This window comes from Ictalurus furcatus, chromosome 14, assembly GCF_023375685.1.
Source record: "Ictalurus furcatus strain D&B chromosome 14, Billie_1.0, whole genome shotgun sequence".
NCBI classification, from domain to species: Eukaryota; Metazoa; Chordata; class Actinopteri; order Siluriformes; family Ictaluridae; genus Ictalurus; species Ictalurus furcatus.
In genome coordinates this window covers 21,161,972-21,188,972 of record NC_071268.1, presented here as the reverse complement: position 1 = coordinate 21,188,972, position 27,001 = coordinate 21,161,972, and the positions used below count along the sequence as shown (strand labels likewise).

The 27,001-nt window shown below is 38.1% G+C and overlaps 2 protein-coding genes across 2 annotated transcripts in view; one reads left to right on the top strand and one right to left on the bottom strand.

The window, feature by feature from the left end:
* Positions 1–10,574, top strand: part of tmem117 (transmembrane protein 117) — a 54,558-nt gene extending 43,984 nt beyond the window's left edge. The window contains exons 7-8 of the mRNA XM_053641840.1: positions 3,026–3,155; positions 9,160–10,574. Of these exons, the coding sequence (XP_053497815.1) occupies positions 3,026–3,155; positions 9,160–9,800 (771 nt within the window). The 3' untranslated portion in view covers positions 9,801–10,574. The remainder of the gene's footprint in view (positions 1–3,025; positions 3,156–9,159) is intronic.
* A 13,103-nt stretch (positions 10,575–23,677) lies between these two features.
* Positions 23,678–27,001, bottom strand: part of nell2a (neural EGFL like 2a) — an 82,343-nt gene continuing 79,019 nt past the window's right edge. Inside the window, exons 19-20 of the mRNA XM_053641460.1 lie at positions 25,754–25,978; positions 23,678–25,598 (exon numbers count right to left, since the gene is read on the bottom strand). Of these exons, the coding sequence (XP_053497435.1) occupies positions 25,557–25,598; positions 25,754–25,978 (267 nt within the window). The 3' untranslated portion in view covers positions 23,678–25,556. The remainder of the gene's footprint in view (positions 25,599–25,753; positions 25,979–27,001) is intronic.

The following is a 27,001-nucleotide window of genomic DNA, read 5'->3' as shown; positions in this document are numbered from 1 at the left end:
TTAATCTACACTAAAATTAATATATACAGTAAATAACTGTGAAATAAAGCCTGCGCTAATTGAGACACTTAGAGGTGTGTCCAGAATAATTAACAGCTCTATAGTTGATTCCAAAAAGTCTAAGAAATCTGAGAAAGCATTGAGAATGATTGGGAATTTATTGGGAATAAAACATGACAGATGTGATGTTATTGGGAAATGATCAATGACAGGTTGAGGCATTACCAGGACAAAGTCGATTATTTTCTGATAACAAAATGCCTGGCAGTTTTTTATTCCTCTTATACCACAGACATTTGCCAACGATGATATTGTGAGTAAGTTGTTACTATAGAAATGATAACATTAGAACAAGTACATTCATATAATCCTCTGATTTGCCTTCCTGTCACAGCTGCTATAAAATGAATCAACACTTTACACCAATCAGATTAGAGAATTTCACAGCCCTGTGTGGTATGAAATAAATTTACTCGTGGAATTCCTCGTATATGCAAAGCACTGATCAAATCTCAAAGCAGAAACTTTGAGGAAAAATGACCATACGTTAATAATTGCACTATAATATGTATATATATACTATATTAATTATTAACATATAGTTTTTTCCTCAAACTACTTAAAAAACCATAAATAGGTGAAAAATACCTCACAACACTTTGTAAAGTGTTCCACTATTTCAGTCAGATTTTAATCAACTAATTATCATTGTCTTGAGTAAAAATGCGGTGATTAGTACTTGTAAACCATTTCAGTTTCTGCCAGCCCAGATCCATTGTGTAGCCATTATTTTGCACCCAGTGTTTCATTGTAGTTTGTTGTGGGGCTTTTATTGTCAATGCCTTCGGTGGAATTCATTCTTAGTGAGTATCAAGTCAGATAATTTATTCAGTCAAGAACATTCAACTATTTAGACCTGAAAAAACTTTAGTTCTTTAGTGGTATAAGTGTAAAGAGAGTGCTGTTGCAGAGTAAATTGTCATTCTTTGGAAGTACTTGGTTAGATCTATGCAGTTTCGATTATCTTGTACACACTGAATTATTTGATATGCTTCTGCTTAAACTGCAACCTTGCATTCCTGTTCTGGAGGCCAGTGCTGGGCATCTTGTGGTAAAACCTCTGGTGTATTCGTCTTTTTTAACACATCTGTGAGCCTTTGATAGTATCCTTGACCAGTTCTTCCTTACAAAGTACAAAACACACCACTGTCTCTGATGTGGTCTCATTTTTCAACCTTGTGATTGCCTGCTTTACTGAATCTGGCACATCTTTGGGCCTTACGTTGAGAGATAACGGCATGCAAATCTACAAAATCATGACCCTGGCCAATTACTTAGAGACTGCACTGTGCCCATTAGCCTTGAGATATTGTATCCCTCACAGAGCCACCTCACTTTGATTTAGAGTAAAGTACAGTCCGCCCACATAGGACCTTGAATTCTGCTCAATATGCTATACTCTATACATGTCCAGGGTTGCTGTTTTCCATTTGCAGCCCTGTGTACCTTGCAAACATGTTTATTAGCCTTATTTACGATTTCAATTAGCCCTTTACATCTGGAACGTATATCTCCTTGATCCATTCTTTCCCTCACATGCACAGTCAATAAACACTGAGGACTCAGATACGGGGATGACTCTCTGTGTGTGACGGTTAATCTCCATTCTCTGTAAGAGTAATTAACTTTCCTTGTTTGTTGACCCTGATCATACAGAACCTCTTCAGCCCTGACTTGTAGCTGATTTACAAGACTTTTTATTTAATATAATACTTTTAGGTTTATTTCTCACTTTTAATACTGAAAGCAGGAGCTGAAGCTAGTGGAAAGAAGGAGAGGGAAGGAAGAGACTGTAATTATCATCTTTTTAAATAGAGGAGGATATTTTTGTCTGAAACCACAGCATTGTTGACTCTGATTTGTCAGAAGGGTGTTGATTCATTTCCTATAACAGCAGCTCTAACAGTAGTGCCGGTTGCTAGGTATACATCAAAAAGCTCATTCCAATATGTTATCTTTTCTTACACAGGTGGGTGTACGGTGGATGCTCCAAATAAACTGATTTGGGGGAAAAAGGTGTAATTGTTGTTGTAGTGAAGTTTAATGTGAGAGGAGACATTTATTTGGAAGGAGTCACCAGTGTTAGTAAATCTTCAGGACAGAGGGCTTTGCAGTTTGACTTTAAGAGAGAGAGAGAGAGAACAAAAAGAGAGGCTGGTGAGGGAAGGACTGTTTATAGCTGCTATAATGTAAGTGTTAACAGGAATGAACTTGTTTCATGGACATTCCATTAAATTAACATAACTGTAATAAAAACTGAGATAAAATGTGTGGTCCGTTGTTCTTTAAAAAAAATGAACAATTTTTAGGGCTTGTTAGGCAAATTTCTGTGGAATAAGCATAATAAAACACTTTGGAATGTGCTGCACATGCACCACGCCCTGCTGTGGTCTATTCATTACTTAATTAAAGGGATCTCTTGATGTTTTCAAATTCAACTTCTAACACCTGTATTCTTTCTTATCAAACATCTCTATTCTATTTCTTTTTCTCTCCATTCCAAAAGATGAGCTTATGTCATAATTCATGTTGATATATGAAAGCTACAGTCATATGTCATCAGCAGCTATTGAGCTCCTACATCATCCACATGCTGTGTAGGTTTTGATTGGGTTTATGCTCTCCTATATCAGTGGCACTACGGGCAGATAATAGGCGACTCTGACATCTCCTCATCTGATGTTTAATGTCACTAGTCACTGCAGGGCCATGCAGAAACCTTCAACAGAATCTGGGCTTTCTTTCTGATTGTGAATAAATGTCAGAAGAATTCATAAATATCGCAAGTTCTCTGAACCGTAAGAGTCAAAGAAGGACTTTTAAGGAGTGTGTGAATAATCTTTCTATCTACTTCTTTTTTTATATATACACTGCTTTGTAATTTGGTTTCCAGCTTGTGTGTACTCTAAATTAGGAACTTCATCATCCGCTGCTCATATAACTGTTTCTTTTTTTCTTTCTACAGGACTGGGAGTTTCCCCATTTCATGGGGGATTTGGATATGAACCTACCCGGCTTATCTACAACTCAGCTAAAATTTAAACTCCCAGTCTGCAAGCGGATCTTCAAGGACGAGTATCATATACACATCACAGGTACGCTTATATCCATTACCTGTTTATGTATTCATCCCCAGCATAAGAGATCATTAAAATATAATTAAAGCAGTACAATTATCTGGTCGTTATATTCTCAGGCATCATTTCAGGTGCATGTAATAAATCAGTTTCTTCCCATAGGACAGACTAAGAATATTTCACGTTGTAATTACATATTTGACAATGGTATTTAAAATGTAGGGATGCACTCAGTACTATAGCCCTTCAGCATTGGCTGCCAAGGTTGTTATTTTCCCTTTGCTGGACCGATTCGTTTCATGTTCCAGCCATCAGCAACATCAAGTTGCCAACTCACTGAACCAAAAAGCTCACCTAGTTCTACAGTGTCTCAGAAGTAAATCCCCTGGAGTTTCTCTCTGTGGTTATCAGGGGCTGCCAACACTTTGTTTGCACTTTTTTGTGCCAGACAATGTGCATGTCCCAGCTATCAACAGGATCAAAGTGGAAGCCTGATGTTAGATATATCCAAGTAAAAGTAAAAACACTAAGAAATCTGAACAGAAGGACATAACTAGTTTACCACGAAGCATGGTGGCAAAACAGAAAAACACCCAAAATACACTTTTCCTAATTTTCCTTCACATATTTGTAAGTGTGAACTTTCCAGAACCCTCACAGCATCCAATGTTGTACATTTGTATGGTTATTGTATGAACTATGAATGTGTTATCGTTTCTTTTTCATTGCACTATGCATAGAGCAAGGCATCTATGTCATGTTTGACGTGTCATGGTATCCCAAATCATGCTTGGAACCATAAACATACAACAGTTTCTGATATATGACACCTTTGTAAACTTTAAGTTGTAGCCAGTCTGCATCCTCTGAAAAATAAGAGCTGGTGAGACTGATACTCGTCATCACACAACAGTCATCTTAAAGACATCTTGATCGAGGCTTCTAGATAAAAATTTGCTTCTTAGAATGTCAACAGTGAAGCTAATGCCCATGTCTAAAATTATTTTGTAATCAAAATGTATTAATAAGTAGTTTTACTTAGTAATAGGTTATTTCCCCAAACACATAGTTTTCATTTACCTGGGGGTAAACCGGGTAAGCCAGATGCACTGCCTGTTTGAGAAGGTTAACTACACTCCCTTATGAACCTGATCGAGATGATGCCAAGAGTGTGTCAGAAATCCTGTTACAAATCCATCCATCCATCCATTTTCTGGGATCTCGGGGCACAAGGCAGGGAACACCCCAGACGGGGTTCCAACCCATTGCAGGCACAATCGCACACACAATCACTCACCCATTCGTACACTAGGGACAATTTGGAAATGGCAGTAAGCCTACAGTGCATGTCTTTGGACTGGGGGAGGAAACCAGAGTACCCGGAGGAAGCCCCCAAATCACAGAGAGAACATGCGAGCTCCCCACACACAGGGTGGAGATGGAATTCGAACCCCCAACTCCGGAGGTGCGAGGCAAACGTGCTATTTAACAGTGTCAATGTCTTCATCATTATTCTAAAATAAAACCAGAATCGCATTTTATTGGGCATTTATAAAACGGATAATTTCAGTTCTAAAATCTGATTGGCTGAGCCGTTTTCAAAGACGTTGCAAATACCTCGATATACACATACCTGTGACTGCATCACAGTCATTGAGTTATGTAATAATGCACCAGGTTTTCAACCAATAAAAAATTTACAGTTGACAAGCCATTGTTCTGTCCATACATTGTGTCCATACATTTTGAGGGAATTGACTGTTCATAAATGTGCTTGCATGTGGAAAGAATCGTTTTCACTGTCTGGTGTTTTTGATGAACATTGATCTAAAGCACCTGCTGGAGGGAAGGAGTTACAAATATGTGGAGGTCTGGCTGCGGGGAGTCAATAATATTTTTTTTCTACCAACTTCCTGGCTCTGGAGAAGAACAGGTCCTTGTGGGAGGGCAGGTTGCTTCCTATGAGTTTTTCAGCTGACCTGAAAATACATTGCAGTCTCTTCAGCTCATTACTGGCTGCAGAGCCAAACCAGACTGTTATTGAGGTGGTGCGCACGCTCTCAGTGGTGGCTGTGTAGAACTGGGTCAGCAGCTCATGTAGTAGGTTGCTTGCTGAAATGTCACGAGAAGTATATTCTCTACTAAACCTTTTTGGCGGTACAGTCAGCATTGGCTTCCCATGTAGATAGTGGTCCTTGGGAACTTGAATGTCTCCTCTGCCATCACAGTCTTGTCCAGTATGATAATTGGAGGTAGTGATGGGGTACCTTCTGAAATCCAGCTCCATCATTTTGAGCATGTTCAGCTCTATGCTGTTGTGACTCCAGCAAAAAACAATAGAAGTATCCAGTGTTGATGGTTAGAGTTTCAGATGTGAGGGTCCTGCTGCTTCGTACCACTCAGAAAGCTTGGTGAGCCAGTTACAGGTGGAGGCTGCTATGCTGAGAAGAAGAGCTTGGAGTGGATCAGACCTTGAATGATTGTATTAAATGCCGTGGTAAAGCAGAGGAACATAGTAAAAATGAAGAAAAAATATCCTATTACTGGAATCTAAGCTGCTCACGCCTGTTTCTGAGGTGTGCATGGAATTTCCACCCACAGTATCTAGACTGCCAATGATCAACTTAAGAGTTTTCAGCAGTAACTTTGGCTGATATCTTATTTATCTCAGTATGCCTTTTTCTGTGACAAGACAAGGGCATATGAGAAACTGATGTTTAGGACGATCTCCTCTAGAATCTGTGCACAAACATAACTCATAAGACTTTCTTTGAAATCTAATGACCAGCAACTCAATAGACTCCACGGCTCGACCTCTCATTCACCAACAGAGGACATACTACTGTATCTGAACTTAAGTATAAAGCTTCTCTACTGACCTTCCCTAGTGTTGGTGTAGTAGTATAGCTATAATTACCTCATTTATCTTCAGGGTCCATATTACCACTGCTCACTGTACTCCATCATATACTGTAATATGAATATAGAACGAGAATATTCTCTCTGAACGTACAGTGTATTTGCTTTACTGCCTCCTTTCCCTGCTGCTGTCCTATTTTCCATTCTACCATTTGCTTTCACAGATTTTGTACATAAAGTATTTTACTTGTGTATTTCTCTTTTAGAAATAAAGTTTAAGCAAACCTCAAATTATTGTTAGGGTGAATTATGACTATCATCAGGTTTGTTTCATTTGAAGTACCTTTGACTAATGACACTGTTATTGGAATTGTGAAAACTGTTAATGATTCTGAATATCTAATTGAACAGTAGTAATGAATCCGCACGCCTATGTTTGGTGCATCACATCATTTGGTTTCAGTGAAACCTAACAGAGTGCTCGTGTAAAAGTTTATTAGCCGAGAGTTAGCAAAACTCTTCGAAGAATCTGCCCTTTTTAAGTCTAGTGCACCTTCTTTGTCTTTTTGATAGCTATTGTGGGAATGGTCTTTAGTTCCCTCATGCACTGCTTAATGAACCGCATACTCAACAATTAGCAGTTCAGTGCTAACCTTAAACCTTAATGTGTTGCACTGCAATTCTCTTTTATGAGAATAATCTTGCATTACTAAATGTAAAACAAGTATATTAAAAAGTAGACTTCTGAAGTGTTCAGTTCAGATCTTTCCTGAATGATTATTCGTTTCATAATCAACATGTACAGGCTGATTTGAGGCTTGTGTGTCAGTTGACCACTGCCCTCTAGGATGAAAGCATGTACAGTGAGGGAAACAAGTATTTGATCCCCTGCTGATTTTGTACGTTTGCCCACTGACAAAGAAATGATCAGTCTATAATTTTAATGGTAGTTGTATTTGAACAGTGAGAGACAGAATAACAACAAAAAAATCCAGAAAAGCGCATGTCAAAAATTTTATAAATTAATTTGCATTTTAATGAGGGAAAAAAGTATTTGACCCCCTCTCAATCAGAAAGATTTCTGGCTCCCAGGTGTCTTTTATACAGGTAACGAGCTGAGATTAGGAGCACACTCTTAAAGGGAGTGCTCTTAATATCAGTTTGTTACCTGTATAAAAGACACCTGTCCACAGAAGCAATCAATCAGTCATATTCCAAACTCTCCTCCATGGCCAAGACCAAAGAGCTCTCCAAGGATGTCAGGGACAAGACTGTAGACCTACACAAGTCTGGAATGGGCTACAAGACCATTGCAAAGCAGCTTGGTGAGAAGGGGACAACAGTTGGTGCGATTATTCGCAAATTGAAGAAGCACAAAAGAACTGTCAATCTCCCTCGGCCTGGGGCTCCATGCAAGATCTCACCTCGTGGAGTTGCATTGATCATGAGAACAGTGAGGAATCAGCCCAGAACTACACGGGAGGATCTTGTCAATGATCTCAAGGCAGCTGGGACCATAGTCACCAAGAAAACAATTGGTAACACACTACGCCGTGAAGGACTGAAATCCTGCAGCGCGCGCAAGGTCCGCTGCTCAAGAAAACACATATACATGCCCGTCTGAAGTTTGCCAATGAACATCTGAATGATTCTGAGGACAACTGGGTGAAAGTGTTGTGGTCAGATGAGACCAAAATGGAGCTCTTTGGCATCAACTCAACTCGCCGTGTTTGGAGGAGGAGGAATGCTGCCTATGACCCCTGGAACACCATCCCCACCGTCAAACATGGAGGTGGAAACATTATGCTTTGGGGGTTTTTTTCTGCTAAGGGGACAGGACAACTTCACCGCATCAAAGGGACGATGGACGGGGCCATGTACCGTCAAATCTTGGGTGAAAACCTCCTTCCCTCATCCAGGGCATTGAAAATGGGTCATGGATGGGTATTCCAGCATGACAATGACCCAAAACACATGGCCAAGGCAACAAAGGAGTGGCTCAAGAAGAAGCACATTAAGGTCCTGGAGTGGCCTAGGCAGTCTTCAGACCTTAATCCCATAGAAAATCTGTGGAGAGAGCTGAAGGTTCGAGTTGCCAAACGTCAGCCTCGAAACCTTAATGACTTGGAGAAGATCTGCAAAGAGGAGTGGGACAAAATCCCTCCTGAGATGTGTGCAAACCTGGTGGCCAACTACAAGAAACGTCTGACCTCTGTGATTGCCAACAAGGGTTTTTAAACCAAGTACTAAGTCATGTTTTGCAGAGGGGTCAAATACTTATTTCCCTCATTAAAATGCAAATCAATTTATAACATTTTTGATGTGCGTTTTTCTGGATTTTTTTGTTGTTATTCTGTCTCTCACTGTTCAAATAAATCTACCATTAAAGTTATAGACTGATCATTTCTTTGTCAGTGGGTAAACATACAAAATCAGCAGGGGATCAAATACTTTTTTCCCTCACTGTACGTGTAATTACTCATTTCTCTTCTCGAGCAAGATAACTGCTCTTTTAGGTGTTTATAGCAGTTCATACACTTTATTAGGAACATTTGTACACTCATTCACACATTTATCCAATCAGCCCATCAAGTAGGAGCAGTGCAAGAGCAGTCTTTTCCAATCTTCATTTGTCTAAGTTCAGGTGAGTCTGTGTCCACTGTATCCTCAGATTCCTGTTCTTGGCTGACAGGAGTGGAACCTGATGTGGTCTTTAACTCTTGTAGTCCATCTGTCTCAAGGTTCAGCCTGTTGCAGATTTCTGTACACCACAGTTGTAAAAAGTGGTTATTTGAGTTTTAGTCGCTTTTCTGTCAGCTTGAAGCAGTCCATCCATTGTCCTCTGACACCGCTTATCCACCTGCAGAACTGCCGTCACTGCATGTTTTTTGTTGTTGTTTTTCACACCATTCTGTGTAAACTCTGTAGACTGTTGTGTGTGAAAATCAGCAGTTTCTGAAATCGTCAACCCAGCCTGTCTGGCATCAACTGTCTGATATGAACAAGAACGGAAGCTCTTGACCTCTGCATGGTTTTATGCATTGCACTGCTGCCACATGATTGGCTGATTGGATAATTGCATGAATGGGCACGTGTACAGGTGTTTTCATAATAAAGCTGTGATTGAGTCTTTCAGATGACTCTTTAATTTTCTTTATTCCAGGCAAATGGTTTAACTACGGCATCATCTTCTTGGTGCTCATTCTTGACTTAAACATGTGGAAGAACCAGATCTTCTATAAGCCTTACGAGTATGGCCAGTACATTGGACCAGGAGAGAAGATCTACACAGTAGAGGAGCCAGACACTCTTAGCCACTTCAACCGGAGCACGCTAACGTGGGAATGGCGATCAACTAACATAGACCCTCGCACCAACCTCACATACATCCACAGAGACATGTTTCTCCACAGCCGCTACATTGGGGAAAGCCTGGATGTCAAATGCTTGGCGTTCATTCCAAGCTTAGCTGCCTTTATCCTCTTTGGTTTCTTTATCTGGCTTTTCGGACGTTTCCAGGACAGTGAGACGTTCCTGGAGAGCCAGGACAAGACATATGAGCGCATCAAACGTAAGTCACCCTCAGATTTGGGTGTCACACCTGAGGAGGTGCATGTATCAATGAGTGAGAGCCTGAAAAGGAGTGGCACTCCAATGTTGCTGCTAGCGGACACTCACCATTTCGGGTCCTCTACTAACTCCATATCCCCCTGTTCTAATGAGACCCGGGAGACACAGCCTAGCGGTTCTGTAGATAAAGCAGCATGTGTCGAAGCTGCAGATGTTAACAAACTGACTCCATAACCTTAAGCAAAGCTAATATAAACTCTGGAGAATTGAGTTATGTTTCTGCTGAGCTCCTCCAACTCCATCCTTGCCTTGATGGGATCGTTAATGATGACCAAGCCAATAACTGAATACATGCCTCTAATGCAGGGCCTGCAAAGAGACATTGTAAGCTAGCAGTCAAATTCTTCAGAGACCTGCTTTCAAACTTGTAATAGAGGAGATCGTATAAAATTGCAGTGTGTTTTCTACATTTTAATAATAAGCTTTTCAAAACACCACTAGTGGCACTGAAATTTTGGTACTTCTTATAGTTCAACTTTCTTTTCATTAGAGTATTGTATATGGTCCAACGGTGCTTAAGCTTCTTTTATTTCATTTTATTAATTTTTTTTTTTACATATTTTTTATTGAGCTACTTTGGTGCCTACATGGAAAATCTGTTTATATACCAAGTGCACGGCAAAGTAGTCATGAGGAATATTCGGCAGAAAAATCTGTGCCTTCAGTAGTTGTGTCCATTATTGGACGGTAGAGTTTAAAGGTCTTTTGAGATGTCAATACATTATATTAATCTGTTATGCAATACACTGTGTTCACAATGTGTCTTGTATTAGCATTTTATCATTTACAATCAATTCAAACATTTATTTAAAAAAAAAAATTCATACCAAAACCAGTTATACCAAATAGAAGGCTGAAAAAATAATAATCACCACCATATGGTCACTCAATAAAGTGTTGAATTTTCACAGAGATCTTGACTGTTTATCGTTTAAGTAACAGCCAATCCATCAAGATATCCAGTATTTTTCATAGATTTTGCTGGGTTTTATGTCATTTGTCTCATGTTACTATGATCAGTTTTCAAGACTGCCATTTGGACTATAGATCTAGTGGCACAATAAATTAAAAAATGAGATCGGTCTATTATATATGACCTCTATCGGTCATTCGTTGAGGACGTTTGGCATGACCAAAGTTTTTGTCTGTATGTTTGCTTCTGTTTTTGCTCATTTCACATTATGCTGTTAAATTGTTTAAGTTTTCTTTTCTAATAAAATATGAACGTTTGTTGAGTAAATCTCATGTACTTGTCTCAAGTAGTGTTACAGATAAATGACATTTCGCAGCATCGGATCAGTGATGCTTTCTTGACGAAGTCTGGGTTGTTTTGTGTACTGGTGAAAATGATGCTGCTGGACTTGAAACACATCCAGAAGACCAACTGTTTCCATTTCAAATAGGCTCGGTCCACAGTGACCCTGTTGCCAAGCAACCCTTCAGGGCCGACCTCTTCCAGCTGCTGCCCCAGTTAGTTCATTAGGGAGGAAAAATAACTTTGTACAGCCAAGGCAAACCAACTCGTTTAGAGGAAACTTTAGTAAATGACCATCAGCTCAAATTAAGGCTAGCATATAATGGTTACAAAAGCATGCATTACTAGACCTTACCATAAGACTTTCAACTACATGACTCTTATTCATTAGTGAGCAGAAATGTTGATTGGGTTGTGATCAGTAAAATGAATAATGAAGGATACAATGAATGATGTTTGTGAGGCAGAGGAACAAAAACAAAACGTAATTTTTGCTAATGTAAGACCCCGTGTAGGAACCAGTCAATTGCAGAGGATTATGAGAAGATAGATGGAGTAAATGAACAGGATTGATAAGACAAAACAAATGTCCACAAATGAGTAGCACTTCAGTTATAAAACTATCCATTTTTGTGTACTTTTTTAAAATCAGGCACTTTGTAAGAAAAAACTTGGTATAATTGACTTTTTCGGAAAATAACCTACTTGAAGTGTAGGCCAAGGAACTGAGACAGCAGCTGCATCAAATTGAGTTGTTCTCTGTCTGGCCATCGTCTAAATTTCTCCCAGATCAGTTGTCATGTCATCTCTCTCTCCCCCATCTACTAGATCACAGTATAAGTTGATAAGTCTGCCATCAAGCCTCGGCAAAGCTTGAACTCTGAGGGCTCTCTGAATCTGTCAGACTTCCATCATGATTGCTCCTGTGAGATTGTGGTAAAGATATCTTTTGTCAGCTGCTGGTGTGTGTGTGTGTACGTTTGAGCTCCGAGATTGCCTTTGACACTCACACAGCAACGGTGAACTATTGGACAAATCCCAGGGTAGAGTTTGTCACTTGTTCAGAAATGAAATACTAAGAGACTTCTCTTTTTTCTTTCTTTCTATCTTTCATTTCCCCCCCTCCATTTCCTTTGAATTGCTTTCTCCACAGACATGAAACTGCATTTTTATCAACCCTACTGCAGGAAAAAGCAAGACAATATCAGGGGGTCCTCTTGCCATAAAGAACTAGGAAAATGAGAAATTACACATTTATGCCCTCTTCCGGTGTAATAGCCATCTTCCAAATTTAGACAATATAAAAGTTTTATCATGATGATAGCGTACAGTACAACATATCTTTTGCCACAAAAATAACTCACTGTGGTGATGGATAAGAAAAATAATCATTCATCATTCAGCTTTAGTAACCGCTTTATCCTGGTCAGGATCACTGCAAATCCAGAGCTTCTCCTGGGAACACTGGGTGTGACCAAGGTCACGCCCATCACAGGGCACCATGTACACACATATTCACACTCACGTTCATATACGGGGCAATTTAGCCTAGCCAATCGACCTGCAGGAGGGTTTTGGTACATACAGTGATGCTTGAAAATCTTTTCTATACTTCTGCATAAATATGACCTAAAATATCATTAGATTGTCCTACAAGAGTGCTAAAAGTAGATAAAGAGAACCCAGTTAAACAAATCAGACAAAAATATTATACTTGGTCATTTATTTATTGAGGAAAATGATACAATGTTACATATCTATGAGTGGCAACAGTATGTGAACCTTTGCTTTCAGTATGGTATGACACCTTGAGTATGGTATGACCCCTTGCACAGCAATAACTGCAGCTAAACGTTTCTGGTAACTGTTGATCAGTCCTGCACATCGGCTTGGAGGAATTTTAGCCCGTTCCTCAGTACAGAACAGCTTCAACTGAAACGGGATGTTGGTGGGTTTGCTCAGATGAACTGCTCGCTTCAGGTCCTTCCACAACATTTCTACTGAATTAAGGTCAGGACTTTGACTTGGCCATTCCAAGACATTAACTTTAGTCTTCTTTAAACATTCTTTGGTAGAATGACTTGTGTGCTTACGATCGTTGTCTTGCTGCATGACCCACTTTCTCTTGAGATTTAGTTCATGCCCTAATATTTTCCTTTAGAATTCGCTGGTATAAGTCAAAATTCATTGTTCCATCAATAATGGTAAGTTGTCCTGGCCCAGATACAGCAAAACAGGCCCAAACCATGATACTACCACCACCATGTTTCACAGATGGGATAAGGTGTTAAGGACACAGAGACTGGACACAGACACGGTGACTGAAGGTTAACAGGATTTATTGACGTGAGGAGGAGGCTGGAGTGTGTGGTAAAGGAGTGTGATAATTCGTAGTCTGGGTGGGGATTCGAGCTCAGAACCGCCATGTGAGTCGAGGTCGGAAGTGTACCGCACTAAAGCCGGAACAATCTGGCGATGAGTGGCTGAAGAACCAGGGTTTATATACACTGCTGAGAGATGAGCCGCAGGTGAATTACTGATGCACTCCGACCGCAGAGAGATGGGTACCACACCCTGAGACATACACACACACACACACACACACACACACAACAGGAACACAAGGGATGTGAAAACACTGGAAACATGGGGAAGGGAAAAACAGGGAAACACAGGAAAATGCACGGCCTTCTGGATGTATAATGACATAAGGGTCTTATGCTGGAATGCAGTGTTGTTCTTTCTGCAAACATAACCCTTCGCATTTAAACCAAAATGCTCTATTTTGGTCTCATCCATCCACGAAACATTTTTCCAATGACCTTCTGGCTTTCTCCTTGCAACCCTGCTGTGCACACCATTGTTGTTCCGTGTTCTCCTGATGGTGGACTCATGAACATTAACATTAGCCAATGTGAGAGAGGCCTTTAGTTGCTTAGAAGTTATCCTGGGTTCCTTTTTGATCTCGTGGACTATTACATATCTTGATCTTGGCATGATCTGAGTGTTGCCAGTGTTGATTTATGAATCAAATTACTTTTTATTACTATCAATGTATTACTACCAATGAAGAAACTGGAGAACCTGGAGGAAACCCATGCACAGAAACTACACCATGACAGTAACCACAACTGAAAAAGTTTGATTTGCTTACATGGTTATAAATAAAACCCTTTTGCATTGGAAAATAAACACTATAAATGACATTGTTGTATATATTGTTATAGTTTCATAGGTAACTGCCGTGCCTTTTAATTAATTTCTATTGTTTGTCCTTAATTTATCAGTGCAACTTGTTATAGGCACTGCAGCTACAAATTGGGGTAGCTGAAAAGATTAGCATATTCTATGAACCAACTGATTAAATGTATTTTTATAGTAGAGTTTTGAGGTTTTTAATAATGACTCAAGCACAGCTAAGGTCAATTGTATTGTAAGAGCTCATAGTTAGATGGTCGTGTCTTCCCTAGAAATGTCTATTAACCTAATGCAAACTGCTGAAGTTAATTACTAGTCGACTCTAAGGCAGACTCACTAGTATTAGCTCCCTTCAGGTAGAGGCATCTGTTGAACTACTCTCATCTCTCCAATAGAAAATTGGACATTTAGGAGCCAGCTGGACAAACCCAGCACACCTGCTGTGACTCCACTTTCCAGCCTCTGGCCAAAAGCCACCACTCACTGAGAGCTGCTGAAGCCAGTCGTGCCAGGATATACTGTTGCCAAATCCATCCCAAACACTCTGAGCTGGGTGTTATCCTACTGGCATTTCAGCGATAATAAGTTCATAATGATGAAGTATATTCCTGTGACCTTAGTTCATTCTCCTCTAAGGCCACATTTTGAACCCACATTAACCTTTCTAAAATTTGTCGTGAAACTCCTTCAAGACTTCTTCATGGATGACTAGGTTTTCTCTGCTTCTCGATTTTTCTTTTCTTTATTCTTTAAGTTAGAGTGTAATACAAAAATGTAAATAAAACAAATAGTAATAATAAAAAATTTTAATAAAATGAAAAAGGTAGAAAAATAGAACATACCCTTTCACCCAATTATACATTTTCCTAGTTTTGTGAACTAGTACATTTTCCGCAAATACGTGATAGACCCAATTAAGGTTAACATTGCCTTTTCTAACCTCAGAAATGCCATTAGGTCTCTCATTCGGTGTATAAAGAAAGGTGTTTTATGATTCTATTTATATGGAGCCATTAGAAGGGCAAAAGGCACTTAGGCAAAAGGCCTCAGAAAGGTACTTAATTGATAGCCTGGAAGATTACTTTCTTCATCAGTTACACCAAAGTTTGCTGTTAATGGAGACAGAATGAAACAAATCATAAACATATTTGAATGTATTCTGTAAATCCAGCCTGTATGGAGATTGGGGCAGGACTAAAATGTGTCTGCAGAAGACCCTATATTATTTTGGTATCTGTTGCACAAAAGACTTATGCTAGGGTTTATCTTTGCAAGCTTCTCATAAGATATAGTATATGCGACACAGCCTTAATCTGTATCGTTTCGAATATTCAAGCCCCAGATCCATTTCTCATCCCTGTGTTATGCTCTGTAATGTTTGGTTGGTTGCAAAGTTGGGCTAAATCAATTTAAACAAAGTTCCTAAGTTGCAGATATAGACAGGTGACAAATAAAAGGAAAAACAAAAATAAAGTGTCAATAAGCACCAACAGAACAACGTCAGTGTGACTTCTGAAATTGTCCTGGAGGGATGAACACCATTCTTCCAAAAAATATTTCCCCAATAGGTGTCTTGTTGATGGTGGTGGAGAACGTTGTCTAACATGTCAGTCCGAAATCTCTATAGATGTTCAATTGGGTTGTGATCTAGTGTAGCTACTTCAAAGGTCATAGCGTGTGATTTACATAATTTTCAAACCATTCAGTGAGCCCTCATGCCCTGTGGATGGGCAGTCATCCTGGAATAGACCACTCCCATCTGTTTAATCATAGGATAAAGAAGATCAGTCAAAAAACATTGTATATATTTGCAGTGACCCTTCCTCTAAAGGGGAAGTGCCAGAAAAAAGTCCTGCACAGCATAACAGAACACCTGTAAGGGTCAAGCCTTCAGGCCTGGTGTATGCACTCACTTACTTGATGAAAGATGACTCATCTGACCATATCACTTTTTGTCTCAACTCTGTAGACCATTGCCTGTGGGTTTCGTACCAGCAAACTCTGAAATGTGCATTCATCTTTATAATAAGGGGTTTCTGCACTGCAACTCTATTATAAAATGTATTGATATTATAGATCTCGCTATATAGTTGTGGACTGTTCTTGCTCACAGTCTGATCCCATCGTGCATTGACGTTCTCAGTCACCTGAAGAACAGTTGCCCTTCTGTTTCCATATCTCAATAATGCACAAATATCACAGTCAGTAAATGTGTGCCTTTAACCACAGTTTCCAGTCCTATTAACTGATGTCTTTCCCATAGGCCTAAATGAAGATGTCACTTTAGTCAGTATTCCAATTGAGGAGTCTTCATGACTGAAGCACATGCTATCCAGTCCCAATAATGAACACTCTTTCAAAGTCAGATCTTTTTAGATTTTTTCCACATTCAATCTTGGTCCAAAATTGAGGTTAACTGTGCCTGCTTGGGATTTTATACATGTCACAGAGCATGGTAGGAGGTTAATTGCTTAATTGTATAATGCAGTACATCTGTCTGTAAGCATCTGCACGCAGTATGTTTCTCCCTTTATTTATTCAAGTTTTTGCTTTAATTGTCACCCATCTGTATGTATTTAACCAAAATGTGTTGTTATTGTCTCCCTTGACAGAGAAAACTTGCCTTTTGTGTTTAAGTACCATGTCATCCTGGAATCTTCAAAAAAGAATGTTGTTTACATGCTACATACATTCGACATACTGATCCCCACCTGTTTATAATAGAACTGCAGAGGTTACTTACAGATATATGTTTATATGTTTCTGAGAATTCAGTCCACCATGTAGGGTTCAGCTACAGGTCTGAGACACAGGAACCTGGGGAAAATCGTTCAGGTTGAGAATGAGATATGTTTTGTAACCGCATAATTATGTTTTATGTTACGTAATTCAACTAATGGTTAACTTCATGTCAGTTTAATTAAATTTGTATTATTTCCAACATCTATTTTTGTATTTGATATGTAATATTTTATTTTCATTTTAATACACTGTCACAGAATTTATTCCATACCTTTTGGTGGAGTTGCTAGGCAATTATTTTTGAAGTGTTTTTATTATACTCATATATTAATCATCTTGACTTAAATACTGCTTGCTCAGTTAGCTTGGTATTCAGTTTCTATGCATAATTGTGTTATATAATACAGGATATGAAAAGTTTGATTGAAGTTGGTCCATATTTTTAGGATAAACTTTTCTGTTTGTTTTAAAATGTACTTTATGGGATTCCTCTCCACCAAAATATGATTTGAGAATTTCACAAACTGCATTAAGCGGAACATCATGGGAGGGTTTCAGAGTATATAAATTTGAAACAAAGTTTTAATCTGCAAATAACACTTTGTGTACTGTAAATCCTCATGATTGGGAGGCAGCAGACTAAAATAGGATGTGGTTAAACCTTTTGCAAATTAAAAATTGAGTATAACTAATGCACTGGAAAGAATATGGATTCTTGTTGGAAACAGATGGAAACATTTTTACCCTCTGGATGACTGCAAAAAAAAAGCCTGAGATGCAAAAATTTGTGGCCTAGAATATAGACCAGAGTTCACGTCTCCACCTCTTATCTGATGATCGCTGGTTATCTTGATGTTTATCAAAGTTTGTCAGGGTTTTGAAATGCTTATTAAACAAATTATAGTCCAGGCTGGTGGAGGTGGTGTGATGGTGTGGGGAATGTTTTTTTTTTTTTTTGGCACACTTTGGGCTTGTTAATACCAGTCAATCATCATTGTATATTTGAGTATTGTTGCTTACCATGTGCATCCCTTCATATCCACAATTTACCATCTTCTAATGGCTACTTCCAGCATTATAATGCACCATGCAACAAAGCAAAATCGTCTCAAACTGGCTTCATGAACATGACAATGAGTTTAATGTTGCTCAGTGGCCTTCCCAGTCACCAGATCTGAATCCAGTAGAACATCTTTGGAATGTGGTAGAACGGGAAATTCACAGCATGAAAGTGCACCTGAAGAATCTACAGGAATTGAGTGATGCAATCATGTCAACATGGACCAGAATCTCGAAGGAATTTTTCCAACATCTTGCGGAAACCATGCCATGAAGAATTGAGACTGTTTTGAGAGCAAAGGGAGGACGTTCCCAGTATTAGTATCATGTTCCTAATAAAGTGCTCAGTGAGTGTATATGGATATAATTCTTATCATTACAGTCATTAATTAGTTGTAATGTATTGTATTAACAATGTACAGAAACCTTAAATGCAGAAAAAAGACAGGACATACAGGAAAAGGGAAATTAATTCATCCCACATTTACTGGTTTCAATCAGACATTATCCTGTAATGGCTGTAACGGATGGATGACCTCCAAGAGTCCATTTATTCCTGAATCATTTCCAGGATATACTCAGTGTGTTATTAATGGAATGGATGTTTGATAAAGAATAATTCTTTCTAGAAGACTGTGAATACTTGTGCTTTCCAGTTTCCATGCAGACAGTATGAAGTACAAAACTACAAGATGGGAATCTCTCAGAAGTCAATTAAATGAATTGAATTAGGATTCTTTACACTATAATAATAATCCATCTCAGGAAAGTAAATAAATAATAAAACACCATTGCTAATCATTAGCAGATAAGACCCAATAGAAACCTTTACTGATTTCAACTAATTCTACTGTAAGTTCCAAACAAACCAGTAAAAAAAATCAGAAACTAATACAACCGAATGTTCAATAGTCAGATTTGTATCTCAAAAAGTCACAGCAACAGCAGTGTATTGGTCAGACAATCATTCGTCAGAACAGACATTAACATATTGTTAACATAAGTAACATGCTACTTCATTTGAAATGACCACTCTTACAATTTTGTGAATGTCTTCCAGAATGTTGGGTTGAAAGTAAGCAGTAGTTATAACAGCTTAGGTCACTCAGTTTTAGTTTGCTCCTGCAGCATCCTAACATTAATAATAAACACAATCTAAGTTAACATTAAGTAATAAACACACCATAAAACTTAGATTTACTCTGGTAATCATGCTGATCTTGGCACACTAGCAGTTTGTGTGCAAAACCAAATTACTACTGTATTAAACAATATGTCAGTCTATGTACTGCGTAATTCTATGGAAAAAATAAAGTTGTGACAGAGCATGACTTGTTTTCATAAGGTAGAAGTCTGAAACAGATGCATTTGAGGCTGATTTTTAATGAAATATCAGGCAAGCAAATCCAATACATAAGGCAAAATCAGGGTCAAAAACATAAACTAGGTCAGGCGAGGAACAAACAAGACAACCAGGGCTTAGGTAAAAAGGTAAAAAGGCTAGCAAAATTAATTAATAAATAACTAAATAAAAATGACCAAGGACCACAGTAACTCAAGGCTTGGTAAAGGTTTACCAAGTACACAAATTGAGTGTTAACTTCACCACAATAGTTTTGGTAAAAGTTGCATATATAGTGCTGGTAATGATTAGAGACAGGTGTGCATAGTTTAGAAGTCAGGAGACTGTGAGTGGGCAAACGTGCTTATGTCTTGGGATGTGTAGTCTGTAGCGGCCATGTTTGTAGGCCATGGTGTGTTCTGGGAAACTGAGTTTTCTGACTGTGATGTCCTGTCATGTTTATTTTGAACAGCTTTAAAGAAACGATATATCATGTATATTCTGTCCATCAAATATAAGTGACGCTTCCTCCTACTGAAGCATATTTCATCCAGACACACTATGTACCCCTTATAATCTATTATTTAATATTGCTGAGAACTGGGTCAGAGAACATTCTTATTTCCTTCCTAATCCCTGTTTAAGTGGTTTTATCTGACAATTAGCTCTGCAGTGTTGTGATTAATATAACTTGAGATTTTACCTCTGTAAGACAAAAATGTCACATTTGTACCATCAGATTTTCATGAGTAATGTGGATGCAAAAAAAAAAAAAAGTATGAAAACGCTACATTTATTGCGTTCATTAAAGTTATTTTCATGTGTAATGGATATACACTATATTATTATGGTATACAGTATATTCTATGTATTTTATGTCACCTCTATAACACTGATAAATTGCTTTTTACAGTATCTGTAATGCGTAAATATTACTTTTAAATATGTGTCCTCATTCTCCCTGATCAATGCTACACTTGAACAGGCAGTAAAGTAGGCATGTTATTTTTGTTGCCATATGTTATGTCCCCTGCCCAATCAAGCTTTTTTTATTTTATTTATCCAATTCTGCTCTAGTGTTGAGCCAGTAGATATAATTTACACTTGGTATTTAGTTTAGCTTTGTCATTGTTCTTAAATAATTAACATTTATTTCCCTTAGCTATAACTCAATCCACTGAAAATGCTTTAAATTACATAAAAAGCATGCCACATTCACAGATGTCCTTTCTACCTGCAGCAGTGGTCATAGAAACTCAGGAATAAAGCATTTTTCTATGAAAACGTATATATGAAGAGATAAATAATGCTTCCTGTTTGTGCAGATCCTACCACCAACTTGTTTACACCACCATCCCTGTGTATACCTGTGGCCTTTTTTTTGTTGTTGTTGTTAACCCAGTGAGTATAGCGATCAATTTATTTCTATGATTTATGGATAAAATATACGATTCTGAATATTACATTGTGGCTGATGTCTCATTTGTGTTTCATGGATTCTTCTGTCTGCATAGCCGTGCATCGTGTCCTAGTGTAGTTTCTAGTGTATATGATTTTGACCTTGTTGGCAGTGTTTTGCATTTGCATCAGGGAGATTCTCCATCAAGACTCAGGATTTGGTTTATTTGTTGCACTTAGGATAATTGAAACCATATAAGATTGTAGTTTCTATTTTTGATTGTAGTTTCTCTTTCTGATTGAACAATATGTCATTGGACAAAAGCATTGGAATGGGTGTAATACAGACAAGTGGAAAGCCATGCACAGTGAAAGACTAGAAAAGACACTGACGTGTACAACTACTGTAGTATTAAATGTGTAAGTAAAAATAGTGATCAAGAAATTTACTCATGTAAGAATAAATCATTTGTTTGATGAAAATCATCTTGAGTAATCGCTTCACAAATGACTTTTTTTTTTCTACAACTGAAACAACTAATCTGAAAATGTTCTGTATCCGAGGATTGCATTTTTGAACAATTATGTTCACTAACCAAGTGAACTATGATGAAGTGAACATCATCTTGTATATCAGTAGCATATAAAGAAAGGTATTGTTAACTGGCTAGCTAACTTGCCCAAATTAATCAATAGCTTGTTAGGTTCATTTACTAGCTAGTGAGGTAGCTAGCTCATGTTAATTCATCATGTTTCTAGCTACAGAGTTAATCATCTAGCAAACATGCCCTTACGCATTATCTTCCATGTTATCTTTAGGCTATAGCAGCACTTAGATATAGTACATTTAACTCAACAAACTGCTGAATGTTGAAGCAACATCTTACGTTTTATACAGAGTTTTCATGCTGTAAAACGTTAAAGATCTGGCTAGCTAGTCTTACGCACTCAGCTAACTAATAGCTTACCTGTACAAGTTTCTGCAGGGTGGAGTTTGAAATGTGAAATGTTGACATCTCCAGGGGTTTTGGCTTGCATAATTTGCCAGTCATTATCATGATGTAGTCAAATAAATGTAGTGCAGTTGATCCTTTTTTTTAAACTCAGGTAAAAATAATGTGATTTAATTATACTCAAAAATTTACTGTTACAGTGAAACATGCATTCAAGTACTGTAACGAGACTACACGTAGTTCATTACCTTCCACCATTGGCAGATTTTAGTCAGTTGATTCAATTAATGAAAAAACATGTCTAATTATTACACTGTGTTGCCAAATATTACACCCATATGTGCTTATTGAACATCCCATTCCAGATTTAGTCCACTTTACTGTTATAAAACCTCCACTCTTTGGGAAGGCTTTCCACTAGATTTTGGAGCGTGGCCGTGGGGATTGCATTAATGAGGTCAGAAACTGATGTCGGGTGGGGTATTTCATTGTCTTTAAATATTTTTATTTTTTTTGCAAACATAGACACTCATTGGGAGTCAGAAAGATCTTACTACTTACACTAAGTGATATTTTTCATATATGTAAAAGGATTCAAATATAAGCTCTGTTTTGTTCAGAGCAAACTGGGCAGCCCTTTCCCTTGTAAACCTGCAGTCTAGCTTGTGAGCTAAAGCATATTTTCTCTGGTTGCCATGTTAATTATTGTGTGATAGTCATGACTATATTTTAATCAGTGAGGTCGCGACTTGACGTGTGCACCTCTTGCGTACGAGTTTGTGTAGTGCATGATCTGCGAGTTGTAAAATGTTGAGAAGCTCTAGTTTCTCGCTTCACAAATGAATTGGGAATTCATTTCCTCCTTTTTGATTGCAGTCAGAATGGAATAAGACATTAAAGCATGTGAAATTGTTTAGACAAAAAATGCATAAGAGAAGCTTTTAACAGAAGTAACAGGGATTCATGTATTCATATATCCTATATTCTACACATTCCACCCGAAATCCTTTTTTTTTTTTTTTGGCAGTTGATAAACATTTAATGTCCGATTAATTACATCTTCAACAGAACATGATGTTGCAATCAGTTCTTTGTACTCTAATGTATTCCTCCCCTTGCCCTTAGAGTACCACTGAGCATGTCATTTTAATTCATTTAAAATAATTTATGCAGATTAAACAACGGATTAATCTACATTCATTATTTTAAATAATGTAAAATCATTTATGGAGATTAATATATTGTTTAATATTTCTTAATAACCAAATAGCCAAGAAAATAGTCAAAATGGCAAAAGAACATCTCGATATCTACACCTTCAATAAAAATGCCAGAAACTATAAATAAACATAAATATGACAGTTGGCAATTCTAGATTTGGAAACTAGATAATCCCAACTACCTCATGTTTGTCACAGGTAGACCCAAGTCAGGTTGTGCATGGAAACATTATCAGGAAGTGATTAATAGTAGCCAGGATATCTGCAGCACGTACAGTGCCTTCATAATGAATTAATTTAGTTCACCATTAAAAGATAACAAAACAGATTCTGTGGCTGAAGGTTTCCAGGTACCATGTCATTTTCTAATATCGGATGTGATTAATTCAAAGTGTGGAGCTTACTTAGTGACATCATTAACTTAGATCAAGCATAATGCTCCACAAATCAGGTTTTTCACAGCAGTACTGAGACACCTGAATGTCATTGCTTCTGCTATAAGACTGAGCTTCAGCTTACCATCTACAGTACAATTCCACATTCTTTGCATAAAATTTTGTTTTGTTTTTCTTCTTCCTACAGCAGAAATATTTGCAAATACAGGGTGTTTAGCACAGTCCATTACAAACCTGTTCTCTTCCAAATGTTTTTTTTCTCTCTCTTTAGCATAAAGCATATGGTACACTTGCTTTACTTTACTTCAGAAATAAAACAATCATTTATATATTATAGAAACAATATTTTAAATAAAATTCTTGCAGCCATAACACCAATAAAAACCCTTAAAGAATCTTTCTTTTTAAGAGTCATTTTAAATTTTAAATTTTGCTGAAACATTGGACAACCTGAATTCACATTATATAAGCAGAGCTGTGGGTTAAAAAGGAACAGATCTGCAAGTCGATAAGTCCATAAATGAATTTCTGATCAAATGCAGGTGCAGAGAGAGAGAGAGAGAGAGAGAGAGCTGGGGCTTTTGGACTGTATCCTGGGTGCTGAGCGTATAATCTTCCGGATCAGCTCCATCAGCAGATTCTGCTCTGGAGGGAAAAGGTGCAGCCAGGGAGCTTATTACCACTCAGACCTGAACCTACTGAAAGGATGAAGAACAGAACCATTGACCTATAGGTGACTGAAAACTAAGACTAAGGTATTCATTAAGATTGTGAGATAAATGTATCTCATTGGTGTGGGAGATTTACTGTTGTCCAAGTTCTCTGGCTGGAGAAATCACCATTGGATTCAGTGAGTGTAGTCTATCAGTTGAATTAAAAATGAGGTTTCTGATTTAGTATTGTGCAAACTTAATGCTCCCTAAAGCACATCTCAGCATGCTGGACATGTAGTGAGAAGACCAAGAGAGATAAAAAAAAAGTAAAAAAAAAAAAAAAAAAACTAACAAAAAAAAAAACTAACAACAACTGCAGTCCAAGTGTGGAATGACCTTGTGTGTTCTGTATGATGTGAGCACAAGGTGCAGCATTTACATTTAGGACATGCTCCTATTTTCCCTGCTCTGCCTAAAAACTGCTGAATGCTCATACAATATTCAAATACACAACAAGATAAAATGTCTGGATGTAAAATATGGAAAAATGAAATAAAATCCTTCAAACTGAAAGCAGATTACACCTGCACATTTATATGTAAAAAGAAAAAGTTTGTTTTCAGATTTTTGTTGTCTAGAATTTGAAGTGAAAAGTCCTCCGACCCCTAGCTAAATCTACTCGATCGACCGTGGCTACTCATCCAACATGGTATGTTTGTTGATGAGGTAGGTAAAATGAACATTTGGTGAATGTGTGAGTGCAAATGAACTTTTTCCCCCCGATAGTTCATGCTGTAATCATATATTTATTTGGTACCATGCATTTCATGTGCACAGCTTGGTCCAAATCTTGGGTAAAATGCCACAGTTCATTTAGTTGGTGATGCTTACATGGTTAGAGGACCTTTCACTCGGTGTTCCAGTTGACCAATCTACATTTAAATCAACACCAAGAATAATTAGCCTGAAAACAGAAGGAAAAATGCATCAGCAAAATTCCATCCCATAAAATTACAACAAAAAAAAGAGTAGTAAACAGAACAAATAGATTTTATTTTATTAAGCTTGATTCACATTATTTGTCTTTGCAACATTTATATTATAATACATAATATTGTGCTCGCAGGTCCCTTCTTTTTAAAAAAAATACTGTTGCCACAAAATAATATCTCCATACTTGTATGACCAATCTAGATGGTTAAAAAGTAATAAGTACAACACATCTGGAAATGGAAATGGAAATACTTTATTTCACCATTATGACAAGAGCAAGCGGGATAATCTTTTCAAATTGTGAAATAAACAAGAAGGGAATGAACATACAAAAAAAGTGTTATGGAATCACAAAATATAGACAACTTCCATAATGTGAGGAAAGAGAAATACAATAACGTTTACATACTATCTAAGATCCCTAATTCGTTTACTGGTTTCATAAACAGTTCTAAATGAAAGGATATGATTTTTAACATCCAGTGTGGTCATGCCTGTGTATACAGAATTCTGTACAGAGCAGTGAGCTTTCACCTCAGTGTGAAAAAAAAATCTGGTTTCTTTCTGTAGCAGATATGAACACGACATTCTCTGTCATCAGTTTGGTATAATACATAGCTTGCATTTGGTATAAAGATGTCGATTTGGGACAGGGTGAAAACAGTGGGGTTCTTTTAAATGGAGAACAACTGTACAAACACCTTTAGCACGATGGACTGCAGCTAAAGGCACAAAGGATCCACTGAGCAACAGATGTGTCCATTCTAAAGGGAAAGAAAGAAAGAGAAAGGAGAAAGAGAATTGAACAGGTTCTAAGTATAGCATGGTAATATTTTGGAAAATTTCTAATGTATGCGTACACTTCACCCAGGTGGTGCTAATCATTTGGTCTGAGTGTATGTATGTGTGGTGTGAAGACCTTGCACTGGCAGAGTGTGCACTCGGTGCCGTGTTTGACCCAGGAGGACCCGCTGAAGCGCATGATGCCGTGTTCATCCTCGCAAGTCTTGGTGACGTCATTGCGGACGCTCTGAGCCAGGCACGGGTCCGTGACACAGCGTGGGCAGCATTCGCCCTCGGGCACAATGGTGAAGTCGCAATGCGCCGGAGGGCACAACAACGGCCAGCAGTCCACCTCTCCCTGCTGCATCCCACACATAACACACCACTCAGCAAAGCTCAATTATTATCACAACATCACAGTCTGCTCCCGTTAAGCTATTTGCTATATGGATAACAAGATTATAAGAGTTTTGTGGTAAGATCATGTTTTATGTTTATAGGTTAGAGGTTATAGGTCTATCACTGATTTCCATATACATTTTATTTCATTTTCGTTTCAAATACATGTTTATTTCAGCTTACAAAACATTCTCTAATAGTTTTAGCTTTTGTTTTCCTTCACTCTAATGGTCCTGGTTGCTTTCACAATAAATTGCGCAATACCCTTAGCTGCAGTTTGTTTATCCCTGTAACAGCAGAAAGAGAAGCGAATTTTACACCTCTGTCAAAACTTGGAAAGAGTGAGAGTGCTCATTTCTGTGAAGCCCTTGGAGTGCATTGCAACAAATAACTGAGCTCAAAGTAGACCATAATAAACAATAGTTACTGCCTCTGTAATGAGAAATGACCCTGCTTGGCCTGTACTGAGAGACTGTTTTCAACAAAAGAAACACTACCTCTGCATATTATCGTGAATTCTCTCTGGTAATTAGGGTGCGGATCCATTTCAATATATCGCATGGAAGCAGTTACAGTCTTGATGGCAATACCTATATTTACAATTCCGAGCTCAGTGAGAAAGCACGTGGCTCTCTAGAGCAAATGCTCCACTCTTCATTTCTCATAAATCGCATGAAAGCAGCAGCACAGAAAGCTGCACTGCCTGCCCCCTGCTGCTCTCAGTAAGTCCCTAAAATACAGGTTATATATTTCGCCCGACCTTATAGATTTGGATAAGCAGTGGTGTAGCTCTGCTTGGCCTATTTCACATAAACCTTTTCATTTCACCAGGTTTAACACAAACCCCACTGTGTGTGTGTGTGTGTGTGTGTGTGTGTGTGTGTGTGCGTGCACCTGCCTGTGTTTGAATGCATGTATCTAAGCAGGTGAGAATAAAATAGCTGCATTTGTTATTTGTCCATACAGACAGTCATTTTTGTTCCCA